The following is a 27,435-nucleotide window of genomic DNA, read 5'->3' as shown; positions in this document are numbered from 1 at the left end:
AAGTTACAAATGCCTCATTGATGAACCTTTCCTTGTTGCTTCATGCCTCACATTGCCAAGGTGCCCAGTGAAAATACCTTACCATTTGCTGCAATGCATGAATGTTTGTGAAAGAAATAAAACTATACAGCATCCACAATGTTGAAAGCTATGTAGCTCTCAGCTGACTGAGTACTACAAATATGTACTAGTGGTTTGTGGGTTGCATCGTCAAGTCATGAGATGCCATTGTGCATCTCGTATGCATCTCATGGACCGCTAGGCATTTCAAACAGCACTGCATCATTTTAAAGATAAAGGCTATCAAGATAATGCACATGGAGCTCTCAAGATTTCGTCCATTTTCACTCCACAGTCAATTAGAATGTACAGAAGGACGAGTCATTAATCACAAAATGCAATGTTTCTTTATCTGTAATCTATTCCTTATTATGGATGACCTACTTTATGGGTGGTTGTAGTTGTAGGAAAGCACAACTACAAAGGAAATATGAGTGCATTAGAATCCCACCACATACACTGACCACAAAACAGCGCAATTTTTTTGACGTGCCTCTCAATCATAGTGCATTTTACATCCCCGAGAAAATGTTCAACTGAGGCATCACAGTACATCATCAGCCTGACTACGCCCTGACTGACCACTGCAGGGCAAAGGCCTCTCCTGCATCTCTCCAATTAACCCTGTCCTTTGCCTGCTGCACCCACCGTATCCCCACAAACTTCTTACTCTCATCCGCCCACCTAACTTTATGCTGCCCCCTGCTATGCTTGTCTTCTCTTGGAATCACTCAGTTACCCTTAAGGACCAGCGGTTGTCTTGCCTTCGCATTACACGCCTAGCCCAAGCCTATTACTTCCTCTTGATTTCGACTAGGATGCCTAACGTACGTTTGTTCCCTCACCCACTCTGTCTGCTTCCGGTCTCTAAACGCTACACCTACCATTTTCTTTTCCATAGCTCACTGCCTTGTCCTTGACACAAGCTGAACCTCTTTCGTCAGCCTCCACGTTTCTGCCACGTAGGTGAGTACTGGTATGATACAGCTGTTGTACACTTTTCTCTTGAGAAATATTGGTAAACTGACATTCATGATCAGAAGGAACCTGCCATATGCCAGATGTACCAATGTGCCGGGCAACAGCAAAAGCAAACAGACGCACACAAAACAAGGCTGAAATCCCCCTTAGTACAAAGAAACGAGACCTGCTGGCTGGGCTGTGCTTGGTTGGCACATTTACCTGGAAGACGGTGCGTGCACGGACCAGCCGAAGTCGGCAATCTTGATTTCGCCATTGCATCCCAGGAGCAGGTTCTCGGGCTTGATGTCTCGGTGGATGACCTTATGGCTATGGCAGACCTTGAGGGCATTGCACAGCTGGTAGATGTACTGCACAAGGAGAAACAGGCCCATAGGCACCAAATAAGCTAATGCAGTGAGGCAACGATGCTTTTCAGTTGCAAACAGCACCACCTTGCGGTGGCATCTCAATCAGTGTCTAGAGTGTGGTCACTATTACACAACAACAGCACACCACTTCTCTTCACAAATATCATCACACCTGCAAAGTACTAAGGGAGCACAGAAAGAGGTCGTAGCTATATTCGAGTGTGGCAAAAGCCTGCAATCATCATTCAAATAAGCAATGCAGGTACCACCAGGCAGCATGGATACAAGCAGTGATGTTCCGAAGGGCGAGCTGTCAGGCTAGTTTGTGTTGCATTATGCAAAGAAATTAGTGCACAAAACAGAGACAAAGGCAATGGAAAAAGGACAATGAGTTTCCCCCGTTGTCGTTAATCTGTATTTTGCACTAAATCCTTTACATAGTTATGTTCCATATGGAAAATGTTCCCTTTAATAGGGAATCTTTGGTTTAAAACTGGCCCTGGATTGTCACAGTTTTAAGGATAAAGTAACACAGAGGACAACTCCAGTGAATTTTTTTCTTAGCAGGGGTGGGACTACAAAAAGTCATTTTGGAGGAATTTTTGGAGCGAATAAAATTGTGTTCTGGAGCAATATGGCTCAGGCAAATTTGCACATTGCAGCAGTTTGGCGCAGCCAAAACTGTACTTCAGAGCCTCTTCGAGCAAACTAATTTTCATTTTCGAGCAATTTGAAGAAGATAAAATTTTATTGTGAAGCTGTTTATATAATATAGCTGGAAATTTATGTGTCAAAACAATTTTATGATTATGAGGCATGCAATAGTGTGAGTTCTTTAATACAATACCCGTGCCTCTACAGCACTTCACCTCTATCAAAACGCAACTGCCTCTACCGAGGTTGAATCCGCGTCTTTCAGGTCAGCAGGTGAGCACCGTAAGCATTGTACCATCATGGTGGCTCCTGAAGCAGTTTGCAGCAGGCCTATCTAAATTTCGGCAGAAAAACTGATCATGGAAGCACGCTTTGAATGAATACGAGCACTGTACTGCAACTGTTTCACTCAATGTGATCAGCTTACATTTGAAGCAGATATACCCCATACTGAACCCACCTAATGAATACAATAGTAATAGGCACTATAGGTGTTTTAACAGTGGTAGCAGTCATAAAAAAAGTATATACTCTGCAACAACGAATCTGACGGCAGCACGGCGCAGGATTTCCCGTAAAACCAAAAACATTGATGATGCTACCATAGAACTATGTATCACAGCGTCAACACTCATGACGAGCGAAAATGCTGGTTTAGGTTTGGTTTATGGGGGGTTTAACGTCCCAAAGCGACTCAGGCTATGAGAAATGTCGTAGTGAAGGGCACCGAAAATTTCGACCACCTGGGGTTCTTTAACGTGCACTGACATCGCACAGTACACGGGCCTCTAGAATTCTGCCTCCATCGAAATTCGATCGCTGTGGCCGGGATCGAACCCGTGTCTTTTGGACCAGTAGCTGAGCGCCATAACCACTCAGCCACCGTGGCGGCACGAGCGAAAATGCTCCCAAACGCGCAGCAGTAACATATTTTGAGTGACTGCCGACTCAGAGTGTCGCGGTCGACCACGGGCTGGTAAAAGTAAAACTGTTCCAATCTATCTTTACTCTAAATCCGCCATGCTCTCAGAATCAACATGGCTCAGCGTCCCACTAACGCCCGAGTTTGCTCGCCGCGCCCTCAGCCTCCCCTTCAATGTTTTGAGCGTCTTGGCCGTGCTGCTCGGCCCACTCAGCCCCATTCAGTTCCTCAGCGTCAGCAACGACGACAGCTGCAACTCGGAAGTGGTCGCGCATGTGCCACCACTTGCTTGAACCGCCTTAAAGTGCATGACAAATTATTACAAACTGTACGGGAGGCATCCACTGCACGGATAACGAATGGCTGCATTTTGTTTTAGAAAAACTAATAATCGCGCTGTTCCTGACTGCTGCCGGAGGACAGATGCGGAAGTCGTTCTGGCCGTTCTGGAGCAAATTGGCGCAAGAAGTTGCGCTTGTATAAAATTGACGCAATTGGAGCAGGTGTCCATTAATAAAAATTTCTGCGGCTCTTTCTTTGTATGTTTATGCTTTTTTCACGAGGAAAAGAGACATTTATTGCTGAGAAAAGTGTACTTAAAATTTTCCTGCCGTTCAATAACAACTCACAACGCCAGTACTGAAAAGGACTCTCTGATCACTGTCTGGATGTGAATGGTGGTGCAGCCTGGGCTCTAAAATCAGTACACAAAAATTACCGCGGTTTGCTTACGAAGGTGGTGGCGACACTTGTATTTCGTTTTTTGAACTTCATTTTGTCTTCATTGCTGCCTTAAAGGGACTATGCAATAAATTAATTGACGTTACATAAATCAGACGAGAGATAGGCATTCCAGATCTCGTCACCCCAGCGCAAGAATTTCTGAGCCAGCATCAATAACAACCAAAATATAGAAGATTAAAAACTACCCCCCCCCCCCCCCCCCCCCCCCCCCCCCCAAACTCGTACACATGGGGCGTGGGGCACCAGAAAAAAAAGAAAGATAACAGCTCTGGGACTGGGCCCCGCCCATGAACACGTCATCCGCTGACGTTTGGTTTGCAACTTCCGGTTGTCGCACCCAGCACCCCAGCAGAGCTTCGGCAGCGTCTCCGCGGTCTCTCTTCAGCTTTCTGGATTGCAGCGCATGTCAGATTCCCTTGCTTGTTGTCTGTTGTTGCAGGTGAAAAAGACACTGCGGGTGGCTCCGGAACTCCCGACAGAAAGAGGCGCCAGAGGTAAATTGAAACCACCATATGCGCGAAGGCAGTGACCTGGCTCGCGCTTGCCCGAGGGGGTCGCACGGCGGCACGAGCAGACGACTTTCACGGCTACCGGAAGTGTGCCCGTGGCGTCGTGGCTGCCGTGGCTCCAGCTAATGACAGCGTGTTGTGGCCTGCCGACATCACTGAACCAGTGAAGCCTATTTTCACGATTTTAGTTCCAAAATCCGTCACTACGAAAACACCACCCGCCCGCGAATTTTGAAAAACACGATTTTTCAAAATTCATAATAAATTGCCGGCTCAGTTCCGAACGCTCACACTTAGTGTGAATGCTCCTTAGCATCATTTGTACACATTGAAAACATTTACAAGCGACTTTTAATTCATTGCATAGTCCCTTTAACCCTTTCAGGCATCATTTATCATTTGGATTGAAAACAAATTTTGCAGCCTAAATAGCACATCCAGGCCTCAAGAAAGCCAATTCACAAGTTTTTCTGAGGAAAACACCAATGATTAAGTGTTTACATGCACACTCTCAAAACTTTGAAAATAAACACCCTAGGGATAATGGAATAAATGTTTCTTTTTTTTTTGTTGTTGGCTTGGGTTTTATGGCACATAGGCAGCTAAGGCCATCAAGCGCCAGGCTCAAGGTATAGAATATAATAAGTTTTGTGCAAAATGTTTACAAATGGGAAATACTATCGATGGTGTAGATGGCCTAAAGTATTGTACTGTCTAGTAATAACAAAGGGGAAGAAATCTGGAAAAGGCTAACTGTAAAAGCCCTAAAGTAGGTTAGGTAGCCTCAGCGGCTATCCTTGGCTGGGCAAGGATCCTGAGGCTCCTAACCAACCAAAGAAAGACCTCAGCCTTCTTCTCGGGGATGAGAAAATGGCTGAAGGTGTATCATGCAATACAGTGAGGCAGTGGTTCAAAATTTACAGTTTTTCAAGTATGCCTGCTTCTTTTAAAAAGATAAAAATAGAAGGTATGTTAACAATGGCATTATCATCTAAGAGCAGTGTTGGATGAAAAGGTATGCATTAATTATAAAATTGAGTAAAATACTTTCTTCTTAGCTTTTCCAGTTGCACACAAGAGAATAAAATGTGGTTAACCATGAGTTCATCTCAGCATTAGTGGCAAACATGTTTGTCTTGATTTATTAGTAGGAAGTTGTGCGTAAGGTGCGTGTGGCCTATTCGGAGACGACATATGATCACTTCCTTGAAACGTTCTTGGTGCACACACGACTTAAATTCACCTAAAACTGGTTTTACCAAGTGCAGTTTATTATTTACTTCATTGTTCCAAGCCGACTGCCATTTTTTCCTTAGTTTCCTTGCTACTAATTTCATGCAATCATTAAATGGTATATTTACTTTTTTTATTTCCTTGCCACGAACTTTAGCAGCACACACATCTGCTCTCTCATTGCCTTTTATTCCCAAATGACTCGGGACCCAGCACAGTTTTATATTTTGTCCTTTAGCTGTGGCAGACACTATGTTGTGTATGATGAAACCAAGCAGAGGGGTGCTGGCATCTTTAGAACGGAGAGATGTAAGTACACTTAAGGTGTCTGTGTAATTAATAGCATTTTTGAGGTTCTCACTTAGTATTTTTTCTATAGCCACACATACTGCGTAGCACTCCGCGGTGAAGATGGAGGAACACTGTGGTAGTCTATTTCCTCCGAACTCCCTCGCACCACTGTGCTTCCTACGCATATGTTTTTGATCCATCAGTATAAAATTTTTCTTCTTCTTCTTCTATTATTGTATTATATGTTGCTGTGGAGTTTGCTTTTTACGGAAATGTGTAAGAGTGAGGTCAAAGATTGCAGGAAAATTGTACCATGAAGGCAGTGGACCTCGTCTTTGAGCAATGCCAGGTAATGGATCCATTACGCCGAGGTTTTGGCACATCTCTTCAAAACGCAGAAGTGGCCGTATAGCTAATGGTTTGTTGTTAAATAGTGTTCTAGATGGGCACTTTGTGACTATTTGGTGACTTATATGTTTAGGCAGTGAACGGATTTTTAAAACGTACGAGCATGTGAGCTTGGTTCTGTCTGTAAGTGATGGTCCGTTGGTTTCCACATAAAGACTGTTTATGGGTGACGTCCTGTATGCACCGGTGGAAAGATGCAAACCCGAATTATGCACTGGATCCAGTCGTTTAAGGTACGATTGCCTTGGTGACCCATATACTATGCATCCATTATCTAATGTAGAGTGTACTATAGAGCAATGAATCTGTAAAAGACAAGTCCTATCGGAGCCCCAGTGTTTTCGTGAAAGTACTATTAGTATATTCAGAGATTTAGAAGCTTTCTTTTTGAGGGTGTCTATGTGTGGTAGGAATGTGAGCTCTTTGTCATAAGTTATTCCTAGAAATTTGTGCTCATCTGTAACCGGTAGTGTGACTTCATTTAGATAAAGGGATGGATCAGTGTGCAGTCCTCTTCTAAGCGAGAACAGAAGACCTATGAACTTTTGCGTAGAAAACATGAAACCATTTTCATCTGCCCATGTTGTTAGTTTATTTACTGTCAGCTGTATTTGCTTCTCACAGGATGTAACACTAGAGGATGTGCAAGCAATCTGGAGGTCGTCGACATAGTCTGAATACATGATAGATTTTGGGATTATTTTTGCTAGGGTATTCATTTTTACTATAAAAAGCGTTGTGCTTAAAATGCACCCCTGAGGCACGCCGTTTTCTTGAATGAAATTCTTAGAAAAGAGTGGCACCCAGGCGTACTTGAAATGAACGGTTGGTCAAAAGGTCACTCAAGCATTTCAGCATTCTACCACGGATGCCGAGGTCTCCAAGGTCCCGCAGTATGCCAAACCTCCATGTGGTGTCATAGGTTTTCTCTAAATCGAAAAAGACCGCAAGACAGTGTTGCTTGTGTATAAATGCTTCTCGGACTGTGTTCTCTAGGCGGACTAGATGGTCGGTTGTAGAGCATGCCTTTTTAAACACACACTGATAGATGTCAAGAAGATCACGTGATTGTAATAGAAGCATTATTCTAATGTTAAGAACGCTTTCAAAGGATATGGCAAGTACGCTTGTTAGGGCTATCGGCCTATAATTGCCAGGGGAGGTAGGTACCTTTCCCGGGTTTAACAACGGTACAATAATGGCTTTTTTCCAAGCCTCCGGTATCTCCCCTGATAACCATATTTTGATAAAAAATTTTAGAAGCGAGTCTACAGCGGGTTCGGACAGGTGAGCGAGCATTTCGTAATGGACCCATGTGGTCCTGGTGCAGTCTGTTTATCGGAAGAAAGTACGCTGTTAATTTCTGGTAGTGTAAATGGGCTATTATATGCTTTGTGAGCACTGCCCTTTATCGGCAGTATTTATCTTTCAGCTTTGTTTTTATATTTTAAAAATGATTCTGTATAGTGAAAGGAATTAGATACCGTGGAAAAATGTTCACATAATATGTCAGCTTGTTTTTTTGATATTTGTCTGTACACAAGGGGCTGTCAGAAGAGGAACTGTGAACGGAGATTAGCAACCATCCAGTTTGTGTACTGCCTCTTACATTTTTTTTGATGAGACTTAGCTGTTTATCGAGGAAATGAAACGCTGCCAAGATGAGTTTTCGGCATTTCGACGTACGTACTGCACTTTTGCTCTTGCTTTTTTAAGGTTTATAAGGTTCTCCTGTGTGGGGTTTCGGCAAAATATACCCCAAGCTTTAGTTTGTTGTTTTTTTGCTCGTTTTCAATCTCGTGTCCACCACACTTTATGGTTGCGTTGTACTATTCCTGAAGATTGGGGGATAGCCAAGTGTGCGGCAGCAACAATACAATTTATGAACTTTTCATTTATTTCTTTGACATTAAGACTTTCTAACGCAATATTTTCTAACGCGGCTGCTGTTCTAATATGCTGCCAGTCTGCTAAATTGAGCTTCCAGTGCCGTGGTTTTGTCGGGGTGACTGATGGTGGGGATGACAGGCAGATTTCAACAGGGAGATGATCGCTTCCATATGGGTTGTCTAAAACATCCCATTTAAAATCGCTAAAAACTGGTGGAGAGCTAAAAGACAAATCTAAAACACTTATTTTTCCCGAACTAGGGGAGCAAAAAGTAGGTTTACCGGTGTTCAATAAACAAATATTGTTGGATAGTATAAAATCCTCAATAACCTGACCTCTGCTATGATTTTCTCACTGCCCCCAAAACAAGAGTGTGTATTAAAATTGCCAACTATCAAGTATGGCTCCGGTAACTGTTAAAAAAGGTTCTCTAATTCATGTTGTGTTACTTCGGGATGTGGTTGGATATATATGCTACAAAGTGTAATGGTTTTGTAACCAGCCACAGTGGCTGCTACGGCTTCGAATCTAGTTTTCAGTTTGATCTCGCCAGCTGCTACTCCAGGTTGTACAATGATGCCTACGACCCCGAGAGTACGCAAGCCCCCTCTCAGTCACGGCGGAAGACAGTATACTTCTTTAGCACCTTTGTGTGCTGAGGGCCTAGATTCGTTTCTTGCACACATTAAGGAATAGGAGAAATTGTGTTTCAAATGTCTTTTATGTTGTTATAGTTTTTATGAGACCTCTGCAGTTCCAGTGTATTATGAAAACCATCTTAATGTTGTGTGCGTGTGTGCACATAAAATTAGATTAACTTTGATTTGGCCCCGTGACTCGTAGTCTCACATTATTTGATGGATCCAAGCAGCTCCGCCGTCCGTCCAACGTGGACGGCACGGGGCTGCCCTGGGTCGTGTCCATCACCTCTGCATAGGCGCTGGATGACCGTGCAGGACGCATGCTGACTTTTGAGTTAGACCTCGACCTGTGGGAAGAAGTCTTGAGGCCCACTGACCCGGGGGTCTGCGCAGCCTGCATTGTGGCTGGCGGAGTAGTGTCAGCTACTCCACCATGGAGCGCAGATGGCCCTGCCATAGGCCCATTGCATGCAGCCTGGACAGGTGCCAAAGCCTGGTGTGATGTGCCGCGCCCACGCACCACATCGGCAAAGTTTGTTTTTGCAGTGAAGGAGAATCTGTTTGTTTCGGCGTATCGCCTTCTTGCTTCCTTGAGAGATGTGTTCAGTGGTTTTCAGAGTAATTATTTTTTTTTTTTTCTTCCATGACAGACAAGCCCCGGAGTATGCAGCATGGGCTTCTTCACAATTTGTGCACCGCGGGGCAGCAACACATTCATCTGACTGGTGGTCCTTCGAAGAGCATTTCGCGCAAGTTTTGCGGCCCCGACAACTCTCTGAGCCTTGGCCGAACCTCTGGCAATTGAAGCATCTGTGTGGGTTGGGTATATATGGCCTTACATTTATTTTCAGGTACCCGACTTCAATGCTTTCAGGTAGAGTGCTAGTGTTGAAAGTGAGGATCAGGTGTTTTGTATCTATTTCCTTGTTATCCTTCCGGATCTTTATCCGCCGAACATTTATGACATCTTGGTCGGCAAGGCCTTCAAGCATTTCTTTTTCATGAGAGGTGAACAAAATCAATTTTTGATATGACGCCTCGGACTGTGTTCAAAGATCGGTGTGACGTGATGGAGACAGGAACTCCGCTATCGATACAATGCTCGCAAGTTTCAAGTGCTGGACGGTGTCACGTAGTTCGAGCAGTAAGTCGTCACTAGCCATTTTTGATACCTTGTACCCAAAGCCCAAGGTATCTGTCAGGCACTTTGCCACCAGGAAGGGGGAACTCAGTCTTGCTTGTTGCTCTTCAGCTTTGCTATGAATAACATGAAATTTTGGGAATGACACTTTTGTTTTTTGAAAAAAATCTTCATCGTTCCACCCTCTTTTTAGAGAGCAATCAGGTTTGGAATGGAAGGAAGCCATAAAAAAAATTTAGTTTTTCAGTCATGGTGCCAGCCACCCACCACGGAGCCCAACAAGGGGAAGGGACAGGAACTTGCACGCAAGTCCTGCCCACGTCCAGCTGTACACCTCAACTATAACCAAATATCACGAAACCCAGGGTAGTTCGCCATACAACGCTAACCCTAGCCACCCAAGAAGAAACGAAAAAGAAACAAAAAACTGGGAAACGAGCAGGAGACACCACAGTAGTCAGAAAAGTAAAAGTAGTCAGGAAAGTAAAAGATGGAGAGGAGGACAAGAAAAGGCGACTACCGATTTCACCCGGTTGGGTCAGGTCAGAGGTGCCGTCTACAGGAAGCTGGGGCCAAAGTGGTGTGTTGCCTACGCCAAGGGGCCTTTAAGGTCCAAACGCTCGGCATCAGCTCAACCACCAGGATCCCCCTTTCCCCACACATGGCAATGCCACGCACGGCTAGGCGCGGGTGCTCGGGTCCGCGGTGATGCACTGTTCAACATCATCCCCCTGGAGGGATGTCCCTGCAGATGCGCGGGAACCCCTGGTGTCGCCACTCACCAACGCCTGCAAGCTGCAGACGCCCCCCTACGGGGAAATTCTGCGTTTCAAAAATGAACATGATGCAAGAAATCCAGAAAAAATAATGACATTCACTAGCTGACATAAAAAAGGATTCATCTGCTAAGTGAAGTACGCTGATTTTGCCTGAAATGAAGACATTAGTGCTAGCTAACTTGCCGTGGTGGCTCCGTGGTTAGGGCACTGGGCTACTGATCCAGAGTAGTGGGGCTCAAACCCAGAGCGCGCGTACCGTATTTACACGATTGTAAGTCAACCCTTTTTTTGAAATTTACAATTCTGAAGTGTGGGGGTTGACTCCTTGAACTGCCAATAAAAGCAAGAAAAACAAGCTATCAGGGACGCTACTGCGATGTTAGAAGTTTTTGTTTGCTCTACGGCTCCAAGCGTAGCATTCAGGAATTCCGCGGGCTTTTTGGCCAGGATATTTCATTTTTTTGTTTTTACTGCGCACACCGTTACCCACTGGGATGGTTCAGTGCTACTGAACAGGATACCCGGGTTAGAACCCGACCGCGGCGGCAGCGTTTCGATGGAAGCGAAACGCAAAGGCGCCCGTGTGCTGTGCGATGTCAGTACAGCAGGTTAAAGATCCCCAGGTGGTCGAAATTATTCGGGAGCCCTTCACTACGGCACCTCGTTCTTCCTTTCTTCTTTCACTCCCTCCTTTATCTCTTCCTTTACAACTGGGTTTCCGCTGATATTTGAGACAAATACTGCGCCACTTCTTTTCCCCCAAAACCAATTTCATTTCATTTCACTAGCGGGAAGGGCCGCTGTCCCGCTGTTCCAATCGCGGAGTCTGCGTCAGCGCCCGGGAGTATCGCTAGCTGATGGAAGAGCCGCTATTTCAGTTGGTTGCGCAATACGTAACAGCGGCGCTTCTGGGGAATGCCGATGTTTGCTGGAAAGAGCCGACGCCCCGACACCGATCACTCTTTGTTTGGTGGTGCTTGGAGTTGGTGCTTTTGACTCGACTGCTGGCCGTGTGTTTCGCCATGAGCTCTCCAGGTTCGAAAAGCATTCGGTGCTCATTCACTGCAGCGTTCAAGAGGGAGGCCATCATTTACGCCGAAGAAACCAACAACTGCGCGGTGGGCCGCAAGTTCGACGTTTCTGAACGGTTGGTGCGGGAGTGGCGGAAGCAGCGAGACAAAATTTTCGATTGCGACTCCAAGTCAAGAGGTTTCCGCAGGCCGAAGTCGGGACGCTTTCTGGAGCTGGAGGTCAAGCTTGCAGCGTATGTCACCGAAATACATGATCGGTCCCTTCCAGTGACATGCAAAATGATCACGCGACAAGCCCAGGTCTTTGCTGCGGAAGCTGGAATACTCCGAACAGACTTCAAAGCCAGCAGGGCTTGGGCTTCGAAATTTATGAAGAGGGCTGGCTTCTCTCTTCGTCAGCGTACTAGTGTATGCCAGAAGCTGCCTGCTGCTTACGAGGAGAAAGTTCTCGCCTTCCATAGGCACTACCTCAAGCTCAGCGACTCGCGGCGATACCTGCTCGGCCAAATCGGCAATGCGGACCAGACTTTCGTCTACTTCGACATGACGAGCAACACAACAGTGAGCGTGAGGAGAGCTCACGAGGTTAAGCTTCGCACGACAGGAAACGAGAAACTTCGGTTCACTGCTATGCTATCATGCTTGGTAGATGGCACAAATCTCTGACTGTACATCGTCTTCAAAAGAAAAACTATGCCAAAATTTGAATTTCAGCCCTTTGTGTGCCTTTCCCTCTCCTTTCATCATTTTTTGATTGTTCAAAGGTCCCCACAACTGCGGATGGACCCAGGAGTTCCCCCATGGGCAGAGCTTCCTGACCCGCCAGAACAACAAGGCTGACTGGCAGTGGCCAAGGTAGCTGCCCGAGAAAGAATCTAACAGTCATCTCTTGGCCAGCACACACAGCATGCCAGGGAGGGCGCGAGTATGAAAAAGTCGCCAGAAAGAGCTCACCAGCATTGTGGGCTCTCTGCTATGTGTAGAAGTGTATAATTTGGCCCAGGTGTTCACGACAACATAACGTAGTGAAAACTGGCTTTTGAGGAAAGTATCTGCACCTGTCTCACATCTCAATGGACACCTGAACGGCCCTTTAAGAGGAGGGATATATGAGGAAGTGAGAAGAAACAAAGAAGAGGTTAGTGGAGGAATAATTTCAACCATTTAATGTGATGGCGCCTTCTGCCCTTCACCTTCATCAAGACGGCAGGGTTCGAAACCGGGAACTCCGGTTCAGTAGGCGAGTGTGCTAACCACTGAGCTGCCGCAGCGAGTGCAACGTAATGATTGAACGAGTTTTGACGGGCTCTTTTCAGGTGTTTCAGAGTGCCTTTAAGGTGAAACACCAGTAACATTGCAGGCATTTATATTGCCTGCCGGAAATTAACAGAATAAAAAGATGGCAGTTTGATTTTATTTATCTTCTCACGTGTCTTTACTATTGTCACTGCACTATATGCAAGTACTGTCCTGTCTCCAGTGACTCATTTCTTACAGCGCCAGTGCATCAGTGACATCTTGCAGCTTGGAGCTTTTGTTGGGTGACCTATACAACAATCCAACCCAAAATTTTTTTTTTTTTTTCCAGTTCAGGAAGCTAGAATGTCAACCTACATGATGAACTGACCAATTTCAGAGTAACTACAATAGCCGTGTGGAGCTAACACTAGCCTGCCTTGCAAAAGTCCCGTATGAGATCAAGTTCAGCAATCATTTGTGTGCTTGTTTCCTTTGCTTCCATTAAGAATAGGCTTACTTAATTAGGCTTAAAACCGGTTTTAAAAAATTTATTTTAACATGTAGCCTTGGATGGTGATGCTGGCCAACATATTTGATGGGTTGCTCCTGCTTGAAATAGAGTGTATAAAAACCGACAAAAGTACTCGCAACCTGTAGTGTAATAGGGAAATACTATAAAACAAAACAGGAAAAAAAGTGCAGGCAATTTCCAAACTTCTGCAGGAAAAACTCAGCCAAAACATGGATTTGTTGGCTACAAGTACAGGGATTATTTGTGAGGCACTGAATGTCACAAGCTGCCAGCACCAGTGGACTGCATGGAGCAACAAATAACCGAAACCAAAGCACCAAAGGTGTCACAGTCAGGGGAGCATTCATGGGTCACGCTTGGAGGTGGTGGCACCATTTCAACCATGTATTTCTTGGACTTTTGTCGAAAAGTGCGGTCAACCACGGTTTACCTACTATGCAATGTGGTTTTAGCTGCATGACATACTTGACAGGCCTCTTGGGAACAGCAAAGTGACACAGAGCAAGTTATGGAGGACTTCAGTTCACTGGCCTCAGTTAGCCACATGCATTGTTTAAAAAGTGAAGGATGGGTAGCACATGTGAGCTGAATCTTGTACCATCAGATGACAGCTCTCATCTGCATGGAGATATTGTCATGTTTCAGTTCAGAGCAGAAGACTAAAGCACATTCGCAACATTCAATAAACTGGATGCATTTTTGCGGTACAACCAGAATGTAGATTTCCGGGGAACTGGAACATTTCCTATTTAAGTACATGCATAGATGTTTCCTCACTGCTTCAAAGGTGTCTAAAAATAAAATATAGACGTTACCATCTCCAGGCAACTTCGCAAGTAAACTGTGGTGCACCAACAATTGTCTGGACGTTGATTCCAGAGGTTAGGCTACACAGCCTTTCACTTCGAAACAGTGGTCATGGAATTCTTTCCGGTGTAGGTGTCAACAGATTTAATTGAGTGGCGGAAGCTTTTAAATGCAATTTTCTCTGCAATAAGTGCACCTTTTGCTACCGGACAAGCATCATGCCCAGGAAGAGCCACAAAAGAGATTTTTTCTAAGAAGGAAAATTGGATGGCATTAAAGCTGCGTAGTCTCATTGGGATCACATAGAAGACATCACAGTGGAAAGGGCCACACAGGGTGCTCACCGTCGCAGCCTTCTGGTTGGTGAATCGCTTCGCTTTGGTGAGGTGGCGGTACAGCTCCCCCTGGGGTGCATACTCCAGTATGAGGTAGATGCGCGTCTCGTCATGGAACCAGTTGTACAAGCACAGGATGTTTGGGTGCCTGCACCAGGGACACAGTAGCTGTATTTGATTCAGCCGTGGTTCACTGCACCTCCTGCACAGTTCATGCTGTGCTGCACCAAAGCCCTCGATTCACAGCGCCCTCTGCACCGCCGTCCGCGATTGATTGGGGTGCAGCCGTGGTGCCGCTTTGTTGCAAGGTACCATGGCACCAGCCATCAAGGAGGTGCAAAAAAGTTGTGCACGTGCAGACAGCTTTCAGCAAACGACGCTAACATGCTCGTAAGTACTGAAGGTGAATTGAGGGAGGTCTTCGCTGCCGTCGACGGGTCCTATGTCATTTTGCAAGAAAATGATGCTGAAATATACGCGACAGCAGGTAACTTTCTGTTTTTTGTTGTACCTGCTACTTGTAACAGCTAGCTAAGTTGTTGGTGTGCGTGCGAGTTCACATAAAACTTTCTTTTTTTTTTTCAGACGGCGCAACAATGATGTGTGGGCTGTTGGAAAAATATGGGCAGGGCGAATCCGGGCGTGCTTTGCCGGCGCCGTTACCTCTGCCTGCTGGTTCGCCGCTGCCTAGACATCCTGCTGCAGCTACGGAGATGCCGGGGCTGACGCTAAGCAGCGAGGTAGCTTTTAAACTGCTTATAAAGAGCTAAATGAGCGAGGTGGGCTCTCGACGGTAATTTGTGGGAACAGGGCATTGAAACGCGCCGAAAGTTCTTCGAACGACTCTCTAGAGAGTATAAAGAGCCCCAAACATTCGAAATTCATGACAGCACTTCAGAATTCGGCTGTGATCGGTCCAACCAAGTGAGTTGTGGCAAAGGACAGCAAGGAGTCGGTTTCCTTGTATTGCACTGTCAGAAGAGTAGAACTACTCCATAACAAGGAACTATGTGATATCCTCGTCGTCGACCATTTCGAACTCCATGGATTATGCAAGTCTAGTTATGCACGAAATCGACCGCACACAAAAAATACAAGAGAGAACTGAACCACTGAACACCTCTACAGCGAGCAGACGACAAGACCTGCCTGCACGTGCTCAATTCAAAATTGTCACAAATAAGGTGCGGCGCTGCTGACGCACTGCGCTGCCACCAGCGACACTTTTTCAGGATTGGTGCCGTGAACCAGCTCTGAATCGAATTAAGCTAGTGGTCAGTAAGGAACTGCACCATTTCCCACTGGTCATTACATGCAAGATCAGCTAGCACAGAGCTGCAGCTAGAGAACCTGGGTGTGGCCCTTCTTGTTGTTGGAGCTGTGCTTAAGTGCAGCAATGAAGCAGCACACAGCAATGCAATGGTGCAGTCTGCCACAAACAGCACAGCCTTACCCACCACTGGTGATACTAAGGAGGGACTTTCTCATGGCTTCCCGAAAGAGTGCACCATAATCTATAACTGAAATGCAAAATGGAACATTCACCAGAGACAGATATTGATGACGCACACTACCTAATTACAAGTGAAGCCATCCAGGGCAAGATCACACAGTACAAGGTTTGGTAGGTGCCAAGATGCACATGTGGTGACCGTATAACTAAGCAAAGAATTTGCAAAAGGACTCATGATGCCCAATGAAAAGTTTTGTTTGAAAAAAAAAAAACCGGCAGCTTTGGAGGAGATTTGAAACTAGAGTTCATTCATAATACAATTAACAGACTAGTTTTTTACCTAGATTCTTTTTCCGGCAACTTCTATGGCAATTAAACAGCCTAGCAGCGCCTGCTGGCTCAGGACATTGCAGAGGCCGCACGGAAACTGCAAGATTCCTACTGCCGAACTGAGCCTGAATGTGTTGTAGACACTGCTATCACGTGCAACACATTATCCTTTCTGATAAATTATATTGTGACTCTTCCAAAGCAACAAAGTTTAATTGTACAAGAAAATTTATTTATTAAGAAATTAAGGTAGCAAAAAAAGACGCACACAGGTAAACTAAGAAGAAGGGGAAGAAAGGAAAAAGGCTGAACTATGAGCTGTTTATTCGAGAGTTCAGGGCTCAAATATACATAGGCCACTTAGTCACATGACCCTCTCACATCAACCTTTCGTCGTGGAAACAAAATTTACAGTGACCGCAACACCTTCTATCTTACAAATGATGTCACAGTTACTGTGTCTACTTCTAGTCAAAAAAAAAAAAAAAAAATCATCTTTGCAAAGCAGCATCAGATAATCATGGCAAAAAACAGTCATATGCAATAAAACCAAAAAAGAGCAAAAATTGGAACACTTTCAGCATATAAGTATCAAACAATAAAAACAACATGCAGAACAGAATTTTTCATTCTTAAAACACACACATTCATCATCAAATGAAAAAGATTCTATGAAGGAGATTTCCTTACTTCGAAAGACAATGGAACAATCACTACAGCATGCACATTTTTTCTTTGCAATCAGAAAGGCCTTTAGAATCTCACACACTGTCTTATCAGGACTCCTGCCCAGAATCTTGATACCATCAAGCACCGGCTCACATTTGCGCTCTTTGCAGTGTAGGGGCAAATTGGACCCAGTTCCCTTTTCTAGCGACTTAGAGTGCTCCCACGCTCTATCGTTAATACAGCGACCCGTTTGGCTTATATAGACACCGCTGCAAGTCAGTGGTATTTCATACAACACGAACTGCACAGTCGACAAAGGGTTTGCCATGCCTCTTTTCACACTGGGGTTTCTTCCTTCGCCCAATATGTGCGCACAAGCCACTCAGCTTTCTCGGGGCTGAGAAAACTACAAGCTTGTCATACATGCCAGCAACCTTTTTTAGGCTGTGGGCCACATGGTGCATATAAGAGACCACTTGTGGCCTCCCTTGTCATGGCTTGGCACTGGTGCTTTTCTTCGCACTCAGGCACAAGAGAACATGGGAGCCTGCAACGCACACCCTAGCCCAACAACGTGTTTTACTGCACAAGGAAAGTAAACAAATATCTGAATGCAACAAGAAAAACATTCAAGAACTCACCTTTGATCAGTAAACTGCTCAAGAAGCACAAAATAAGGATGAGGACAAAATGGAAATTAAAAAAGCAAGAAAACAAGTGGTGCAACAACCTTCATGCATCAAGTGCCATGCAATGCAGCACAATACGCTGCAATCTATCCCCAGCCAGCTCAATCCCCCAGCTATGCACATAGGAAGTAAACTTCAGTAAGACGGCGAGTTGAGCTAGTTGGTACTACACACTGACTGTGAATAACAGCCCAGAGAAAAGAAACTGCGGAAGAAGACAGCGTCGATCTTGTCTGCTTCCTCTGTCCCTTGTCTCTGCACTGTTATTCACTGTCCGCACACAGGAAGCAGACCAGCCTCACCTGAGGTGAGACTGAATCTCGATCTCCCTCCGCAGCTGGTGCTCCACATTGTTCTTCTGCAGCTGTGACTTGAACATCACCTGCAGAGACGTTTTCCACATAACTTTTCTTTCATGGGGATTATCTGTGGGCTAAATGGTACTGCCACAGCACGTTAAAACCAAGTGTCTGACGTTGTTGCCAGCTATCAGCAACACCAGCTTAGCATTGCTTTGTGTTGGGTATAGTGGCGCGTAAGCATCTAAGGCCACCATGCGCCAAGCTCAAGGTATACCAAAACTCTTTTCCGTGGAATTTTACAAAAAATGTGAAAAAGCACTTGTGGAACAGAGGGCCTAAAAAGTTATTTTGTACTTGCTAGTAATGAAAGAGGAAAAAATTTTAGAAATGGCTAATAGTAAAAGCTTTAAAGGAGGTTGGGCAACCTCACCGGCCATCCTTGGCTGGGCAAAAATCTTGAGGCTCTCAACCAATCAAATAAAGACCTCAGCCTTCTTCTCAGGAATCAGAAAGTGGCTGAGGTGTATCAAAATCAAGTGAGGCACTGGGTCAAATTTACAGTTTATCAAAAAAGCCAGCCTCTCTTAAAAAGCTAAAAAAAAACAAGAAATGTTAACAATTGCACTGTCACCTAAGAGCAACGCTGGATGACAAGGGAAGCGCTCATTATAAAATTGACCAAAGTTCTTTGTCCTTAGTTTTTGAGTTTCGTGCATGAGAATAGAATGTCATTAACCGTTAGTTTGCCTCCACAACTTTCACAAACAGGTTTGTCTTCTTTTGTTAGCGGGAAATTGTGTGTGAGCTGTGTGTGTCCAATAAGGAGACAGCATAAAATTACTTCTATGAAATGTTCCTGGTCCCTACAGGTTTCCCATTCACTTTTTACTATGGGCTTTACGAAGTGAAGTTGTTATTCACTTCATTGTCCCAAGTTTCCTATCATTTAGTCACCAAATTACAGTGTATTAATCTCATGCAGTCTCTAGGGGATGCGTTGACTTTCATGATTTCACGACTGCGAGCTTGCGTAGCACATAAGTCTGCTCTTTCATTCCCATCTATTCCAATGTGGCTGGACAACCAGCAGAATTTTATCCTATGTCCCTGTGTTGTGACTTTTTTTATGTAGTGCATTATGTTTCCTACCATGGGTTCGACTGGGTTTCTGGAATGTAGTGCCGAGAGCAGGGTAAGTGAATCCATGGAGATTAAGCTGTTTTCAATACTGTCATTCATTATTCTGCCTATAGCTACAGAGACTGCACAATATTCGGCAGTAAAAATGAATGCACAGTTTGACAGCCTTAATATTTTTTACCAGTTCTCTCGTATTGCCACGCTTCCGACATAATCTGCTGTTTTTGAGCTGTCAGTATAAAATTCTGTGTAGCTCACACATTTTTTTCTTGTAGTGCCGGGTATTCTTGTAATATGTGTTAGTGTGGTGTTTGTTTCTTTCGAAAGTGTGTTAATATGAAGTCACATACAGTGGGAAGGCTGTACCATGGGGACAGCGGGTCGTGCCTTGAGGCGACATCATCGAAGGTGTCCAGTGTTTCCATGTTTTGGCAACTATCCTCAAAGCGAAGAAGCAGAGGTCTGATTGACTGGGTTTTACAGTTGAACAGTGTTCTGGAGGTGCACTAGGTAACTATGGTATAACAGACGTGTTTTGCCAGTGAAAGGATTTTCAGGACATGTGAATGTGAGCACAGTTCTGTTTGCAAGGGAGAGTTCATTGGTTTCAACACAGACCATTCATGGGGGATGTTCTGTATGCGCTGGTTGTGAGGCATAAACCTAGGTTTTGTACAGGATCCAGTTTTTTCAGGTATGATGGTCTCATAACCCATGCACAATGCATCCATTGTCTACGGTAGAGCGGACTACAGACTTGCAGATTTGTTAAAGACATGTTCTATCTTATCCCTAGCGTTTTCGTGACAGTACTTTGAGTATATTCAGGGATTGAGAAGCTTTCTTTTTGATGATGTTTATATGTGGTAGAAATGAGAGTTTTTTGTCAAATGTTACGCCCAAAAATTTGTTCTTTTATTGGAAGTATGATTTCATTTAAGTGCAGGTTGAGATCAATCTGTAAGCCTCTTTTGAGCAAGAAAAGAACAGCAACTGTTTTTTGTGGGAAGAACTTAAACCCATTTCTGTGAGCCCAAATCGCTAGCTTGTTCAGTGTGAGTTGCATCTGTCTCCCACATGTTGACAAGCAGGAAGATGTGCATACAATGTGAAGGTCATCAACATATAAAGAATACATAGTGGACTTTTGAGTGATCTTAGCTATGGAATTCAGATTCACGACAAACAGGGTAGTACTTAACTACACCCCTGTAGTACCCCATTTTCCTGAACAAAGTTCCTGAGAAGTGTTGAACCAAGGCGTACATGAGATGAACGACCAGTCAAAAAATCTTTCAAGTAGTTGAGCATCCTACCATAGATACTAGGTCTGCTAGGCCGCATAGGATTTCAAACCTCCATGTAGTGTCGTAGGCTTTTTCCAGATCAAAAAATACATCAAGGCAGTGTAGTTTGAGTATAAGCTTTTTGGACAGCATTTTCACGGCGGACAAGATGTTGAGTTCATGAACCGGGCTTTTTGAAACCACACTGATGGATATGAAGAAATTCATGAGATTCAAGAACAAACATCTGCCTAATGTTTGCAACACTTTCAAAATAGTTAGCTAGACCGCTTGTAAGGGTTATAAGGTCTTGTAAGGGCCTGTAACTTCTAAGGCAAGTTGGTGGTTTTCCAGGTTTCAAAAATGGTACAATAACGGGCTTTCTCCACTCTTTGGGTATATTTCCTGACACCCATATTTGGTTAAAAATTTTCAAAAGTGCTTCTACAGAGGCTGAGAAAGATGTGCCAGCATGAATTTGATCAGAGCAGGGTGCAGTCTGTTTGCCGGCAGATATAACTCTGTTTATTTCATCAACTGTAATTAAACTAGTGTACGGCTAGTTTGTGCTGCCACTTGTTGGAAGTCTTTGTTTCTCTGCTGTGTTTTTGTGTTTTAAAAATAATTCTGTGAAGCAAGAAGAAGTAGAAACGCTAGAGAACTATTCACCTAAGATGTCAGTTTGTTCCTCTATACTTGTTTGTGAAAAGGGGCTGTGAGAAAGAGAACTGTGAAACGGAAGAAGCTGCCATTTAGTTTACGAACTTGTTTCTACATCTTTTTGGATGTTATGGAACTGTTTATGGATGATATGTAGCTTTTCCATGAAGTTTTCTCTGCATTGCGATGGATATGTCGTGCGGTTGCTCTCACCTTATTGAAATTTGTAACATTCTCAGCTGTCTGATACCTGTGAATAATTTCCCCTGGCTATATTTCGTTTCTTTTTGCTTCTCTGCAATCTTTTTTGTACCGAACCTTGTGGTTTTGTCGTACCACTCCCGAACACTGAATGGCTAGGCATAGCAGTAATGATACAGGATGTGAATATTTTGTTGAGCTCATCGACACTGAGATCACTTGAAAAAAGTTTCTCCAGTGTGACCTTTTCCTGAAATAGCACCCACTCAGCTACAAGGAGCTTCCAATGAGGTGGTTTACTTGGAATGATTGATGGTGGTGATGACAAGTTAATTACCACAGGAAGGTGATCACTTCCGAAGCGGTTATTCAGAACATCCCATTTAAAATCGATAAAAGCAGGTGTACTAAAAGACAGGTCTAGGCCGCCGCGGTGGCTCGGTGGTTATGGCGTTCGGCTGTTGACTAGAAAGGCGTGGGTTCGATCCCAGCCACGGCGGTCGGATTTCGACGGAGGAGAACTTCGAGAGGCCCGTGTACTGTGCGATGTCAGTGCACGTTAAGGAACCCCAGGTGGCTAAAGGCTAAAATTTCCGGAGCCCTTCACTACGGCGTCCCTCATAGCCTGAGTCACTTTGGGATATTAAACCCCGCATAAAATAAATAAAATACACGTCTATGAAGCTCACTCTTCCAGAACTTGGAGAGCTGTACATGGGTTTCCCTGTATTGAGCCGGCAGACATTACTGCATAGAATAAAATTAAATTACGACCTCTAGTGACAGTTTGTTCATTTCTCGAAAAACCAGAAAGGGCATTAAACCTCCAATTACGAGATATGGCTCTGGTAGCTGTTTAAAAAGTGCTTCTAAATAATGGAGTGTTACTTTTAAGTGTAGCTCGAGGTACATAGAACATACTGTACGTGATTTAAAATGTAAAACAATGACTGCAACAGCTTCATATGTAGTTTTAAGCTCAGCTTCGTGAGTTGCAACATCGCTCTGCACTATAATAGCGACGCATCCAGGGAGCCTACTTGAGTGCTCCCTGTCACAGCGGAAGACTATATTACTAGAAAATATTTTTATGTTTAGGTCCTGAGTTTGTTTCCTGTGCAAAGAGCCATGGGAGAAACTGAGTTTGAAGAGGTCTATTACATCGCTGTAGTTGTTCAGTAGTCCTCGACAGTTCTAATGAATTAGGAATGCCATTTTTACTGTTTTTTGGGAGATTCGGTTAGGAAAATAGGCTCCTGGCTTCTTGGGGCCTATTACTGAAGTTTTTTGTCTCCTGGCAAGCTCAAGTGAGCTGCGCCACCACTGCATCGTGGACTTGCTGGAGATTGTGTCCATTGCCTCACTGGAGGCGCTGGAGGTTCGCGGGGAAGCCGGCAGTGAGCGAGATGCACACCTCCTCCGATTGGGAGGAGGGGGGGGGGGGGGGGGGGGGGGGGGAAGAATCTTTTGGGCTGCTGACTCGAGGGTCAGTGGGCCCTTTTATAGAGATGGCAGGGCGGCCTTTGCTACGTCTGCTGGGGGCACAGATGGCCCTGCCACACGCTCACTGTATGTGGCCTGGGCAGGTGCCGAACCCCGGTGAGGTGCCCCGACATCAGAGAATTTTGTTTTGGAATTGAAAGAGAACATGCCAATGGAATGCAAGAGTCGTTGATGTGCTTCTCTGAACGAAATGTTTTCCTTTGTTTTCATAGCTTTTTTTTGTTTTCCATGTTGGGCAAGAGCTTGAATAAGTGGGGTGATCTCCCTCGCACTTAGCGCAGCACGGTGCCGCTTCACAGTTCTCAGAAGCATGCTCATGTGAGGCGCATTTCGCTCAAGTTTTGCGGCCATGGCAACTCTGAGTCTTGACCGTATCGTTGGCAGTTAAAACATTGTTGCGGGTTCAATTTGTAGTGGCAGACATCTATTCCCAAGTAACCAACTGCTATTGCTTTGGGGAGTGTACTTGAGTTGAAGGCGAGGACAAGATGCTTTGTCAGTAGTTCGTTGTTTTCTATACTGATTGTGATAGAGTAAACATTGATGACATTCTGGTTCTTGAGACCGTCCAGTATTTCTTCTTCGGTGAGTTCGAAAAGTCTGCTTCTGAGATTGCCCTCCGGATGGTGTCTAAGGATCTGTGAGCAGTTACTGAAACTGGGGTTTCCCCAATCGACATTATGGTGGACAGTGTTGAATATTGGGCATTATCTTTCAGCTCGAGTAACAGGTCACCACTAGGCACATTTTTAACCTTGTAGCCCATGCCCAAGGCAGCAGTCAGGCTTTTTGCTACCAAGAATGGAGATATTGTTCGGACAGTTTTTTTCTGTCTCTTCATGGTGTAGAACGTGGAATTTTCTGAGAGTTTCCGTCGATTGCTGTAATTACTGCGCATTCATCTTTGTCCTCCCTCTATTGTGACGGCAATCATCTTGTGGGAAAGGGGGAACCACGAAACGTGTGTATAGTTTGGCCACAATGCCAGCCACCCACCATGGAGCCAAACGAGGGGATCGGACATGACCTTGAAAGCAAGCCCTGTTGAAGCCAGCTGTGCATCCTAGCTATATCCCAATATGGCACAACACAGGGTAGTTAGCCACACAAGGTTAACCCAAGCCACAAGGAAAAAAGGAAAAGCCAAGTAGAGAGGAGGAGAGAGGGGAATTCTGAGAAAGATGGTAGGAAAATAAACAGTGAAGGAGAGGACAGCAAAAGGTGACTGCAGATTTTCCCCGGTCAGGTCAGGCCGGAGGTGCCGTCTACAAAAAGCAGGGGCCACAGTGGTGTGTTGCCTCCGCTGACTTAGCATTGCATCGGCAGTATATGCTCTAATGTAGCTCTAATGCTCCTGCTGGCTAAAGCAGTTGTTATCCGGGAAAACCTGAGCCATAAGAAACATGCATGTCAGAGAGGGGGTGCTCTTGAGAACATGCCACCAATGGTCACTTAATGCAGGTGGAACCGAGAGCAGACGCACTTGCGAGAGGGGTGAGGGAGCATGGCACAAGTACCCCTGCTCATTCTTCGCTCAGGGGGACAGTATGGCGGCAGTTGCCCATTGCCACAGAGTGCACAACAGCATGAAATGTGTTGTGTTTCGTTCACAGAACAATGGTTTCATCACATACTGTACATTACATAGGCTGGTGCCCTGCCATGGATCAATAATGGGGGAGCATCTCCTCAGAACTCACGGTGCACATGTCAATCCAACATGTGTTTGGTGCACACTGGGGTTGTGGCTCCATCTACTGATGCATGCATGCATGCACACACACACAAATGCAGACACCAAAGTCCCAGGTTGTGAGTCAACTTGCATCGCCTCTAGCAGTAAGTTTCATCTTTTTCTTTTATGTCAAACTCTCGCAACCTGCGGGCGTTTTGCATAATTAAAGCGAGTGAAAATTACCTACAACAACTGTTTTTAATTCCATCAGAATGGAATATACACATGTGTGCCAGCACTTCAGCCTGTCAAAGGTAATGCAAATGTAAAAAATAATGCATCCAGTTACAATATAAATAGAAGTGAATTTGCCTTAAACAAAGAAATCATGTCCAGGCCTAGCACAGCTTCAGAAAATCTGTATGTTCGCTTTGAAAGTTTACTATGTTCAAAACTGCACTATGCTCAAAAAATGAATCGTGAACAAGACAAATGACACAAACAACAAAGTGAGGAGATCTTAGCCGAGGGAAGCTCTATAACAGAACAGGTTAATTTCACTTTGAAGGTGTGAATATTGTGTCTTTAGAAATGTTAATTAGCCTTGTTTGTGCTTCCTCTCATAAAGCTAATGTGTTTGTGTTTGGTGTTGGCATTTCAGTTTTCTTGTTCGCATTTCATTTGTTCAGTATTGTCCATGGCAATAACACTTCAATGAAATAATAAATGTTTTATCTCTCTCTCTCTCTCATGGCTATAAGCACACAAATCAGACACTACGCACACAACTGCATACTTAAGTGTCTAGAAGGGTAATGCAATGGGTTGTGACCATCAGAATCACTTTCAAAGTTTTTGTGGCTTACACCAGACGAAATTTAGTTTCTTACAGAAAGCAAGCTAGCAGCATCTATCTACTAATTTCAAAAACAATTTCACAGGGAAGCATTCATGATGCAACATGCTGAATTGTGCAATGGAACAAACATTAAGATGCTAAATGTACAACACAACATATTCAGAAGTGAATAGTACTTCACGCCTTAAATAGTTATCAGTGAAACAGCCTTGTTACAGAAGCAAAATTTAGCACCAATTTAGTGTCTATATGCAACTTGTTTTATTTGTCCCCGCCCATTTATATGAATGTAGTTAAACGGGTATACCGGGCATTTTCTTTAACTGTTTACAGTTGCTTTTTTTGTAACTCTGAGAGATACATCAGTACGGTCTGTGCAGGTGGGTTGTACAGCAAAGTGGGCATTATGTACATGATAGAGTGCAGTGAAGAAACGATTAATTAACTAAAATTAATTTATAAACCTTTCTGCTTTAGATTTCAAAGGGCCAACATTGTAATAAGAAATCGAAGGCCATCGACAGATTTTAATTTTTCTTTTATATATGTATATATAAACTTGCAACTTCTCAACTGTTCCTTCACCAGCTCTGATGTAATGAAATGGCAACTGCTAGAAATATTTAAGTGTTTGCTTTAGCCGCCGCGGTGGCAAAGTGGTTACGGCGCTCGGCTGCTGGCCCAAAAGACGCGGGTTCGATCCCGGCCGCGGCGGTCGAATTTAGATGGAGGCGAAATTCTAGAGGCCCGTGTACTGTGCGATGTCAGTGCATGTTAAAGAACCCCAGGTGGTCGAAATTTCCGGAGCCCTTCACAACGGCGTCTCTCATAGACTCAGTAGCTTTGGGACGTTAAACCCCCATAATCCAAACCTAAACCACCATTTTGATATCCACATCCACAGTATGTTCTCAAGTTGCGCAAATACTTGAAACGTCAAAAGGTACTTCAGACTAGTTCAACCCACCTTAAGAGCCACAATGAACTTTGTCTCCTTTTCTCGGGCGAGGTACACATTGCCAAACTTGCCCTTCCCCAGCGGCCGACCAATCTCAAAGTCTTTGAGGCACCACTCCTTGACAGACCTGCAAGTCAAAAAATGGTAACGCATTGAAACAAAGACAGAAAAAATACGAACTGCAGACAAGATCTGATTGTTATATCAGCCGTGTTTTCAACAGTCCCACCATTGCGTGAAACATCGGAAATCTGTAGCAATAATTTCAAATTGGAAAACTGCGTTGACCCAAAAGTCCAAGAAATACATTGATCAAACGAGACCGCCCCGATAACAAACATCTCATTATGTTGAGAAGCTGTACTTTTCGTCTTTAATTACGAGGTTTACAATAGAGAGGCGGGTAAGAAAACGCGGTCTGGCGCTAAATATTTTCAACAGCACTCACATGTTTTCGGACGCCAAATGGCACTTCACAGCAGTAAAATGCAGCTGCGACAACTGCCACAATGACCTTCACGATACCGTAACGCAGGCAAACAGCACGGAGAAACTGCCGGGATCCGCAACCTGCAAGTATGTGTTGGTTTTTTCTACTGAATGACCGGTGCTTTCTGCGACTGACGTCACTGACGTGCAGCGGGATTTGAATTCGCGGACATACGGCTATTCATAAACCGTTACGAGTTAGAACATGAGGGCGCCGCCTGGGTGCGCCACTAATCAGGGAAAGCGATTGGAGGATTGGTGGTTCAAAAGCAGAGAGGTGACATAAGTTTTAAAGTGTAGAAAGACGTATTTTAAAGAAAATGTTGAATTTTGTTAACACTTTTCAGCAGAATAAACAAAAATAAAGTAAAAACTGAGCATGGTGGCAACTACTACTGCCCGTTTCAAAGGGGGACGCTTCTAACTTCCATTCATCGATCCATCTATCTATATTAGTGTGCATCAAGAAGGCAGTGTTGCCAGATTGGGCTATTTATAGCCAAATTGGGCTACTTAAAATATTTCCTGGCTGCTTTTTAGATAATTTGGCGTTGCGGCTATTTTTGGGCTATACGCTCCCAGAACATTTGAATGGCAAAAAAAAAAAAAACGTGTTTTGGGAAGTGCGCTACGTTTTATTAGTAGCTGCTGCAGCTTTTTCGCGGTTTGCTTGC

At 44.5% G+C, this 27,435-nt stretch overlaps 1 protein-coding gene across 1 annotated transcript in view; it reads right to left on the bottom strand.

The window, feature by feature from the left end:
• LOC144114646 (aurora kinase A-B-like) overlaps positions 1 to 26,909 on the bottom strand; it is a 39,645-nt gene extending 12,736 nt beyond the window's left edge. Inside the window, exons 1-5 of the mRNA XM_077648514.1 lie at positions 26,721 to 26,909; positions 26,282 to 26,399; positions 17,991 to 18,070; positions 14,557 to 14,695; positions 1,243 to 1,391 (exon numbers count right to left, since the gene is read on the bottom strand). Of these exons, the coding sequence (XP_077504640.1) occupies positions 1,243 to 1,391; positions 14,557 to 14,695; positions 17,991 to 18,070; positions 26,282 to 26,399; positions 26,721 to 26,722 (488 nt within the window). The 5' untranslated portion in view covers positions 26,723 to 26,909. The remainder of the gene's footprint in view (positions 1 to 1,242; positions 1,392 to 14,556; positions 14,696 to 17,990; positions 18,071 to 26,281; positions 26,400 to 26,720) is intronic.
• Between the last annotated feature and the right edge of the window lie 526 nt (positions 26,910 to 27,435).

Source organism: Amblyomma americanum, chromosome 1 (genome assembly GCF_052857255.1).
Source record: "Amblyomma americanum isolate KBUSLIRL-KWMA chromosome 1, ASM5285725v1, whole genome shotgun sequence".
Lineage (NCBI taxonomy): Eukaryota > Metazoa > Arthropoda > Arachnida > Ixodida > Ixodidae > Amblyomma > Amblyomma americanum.
Note: the sequence above shows the minus strand (reverse complement) of the source record. Positions and strands in the feature narration are given on the sequence as shown.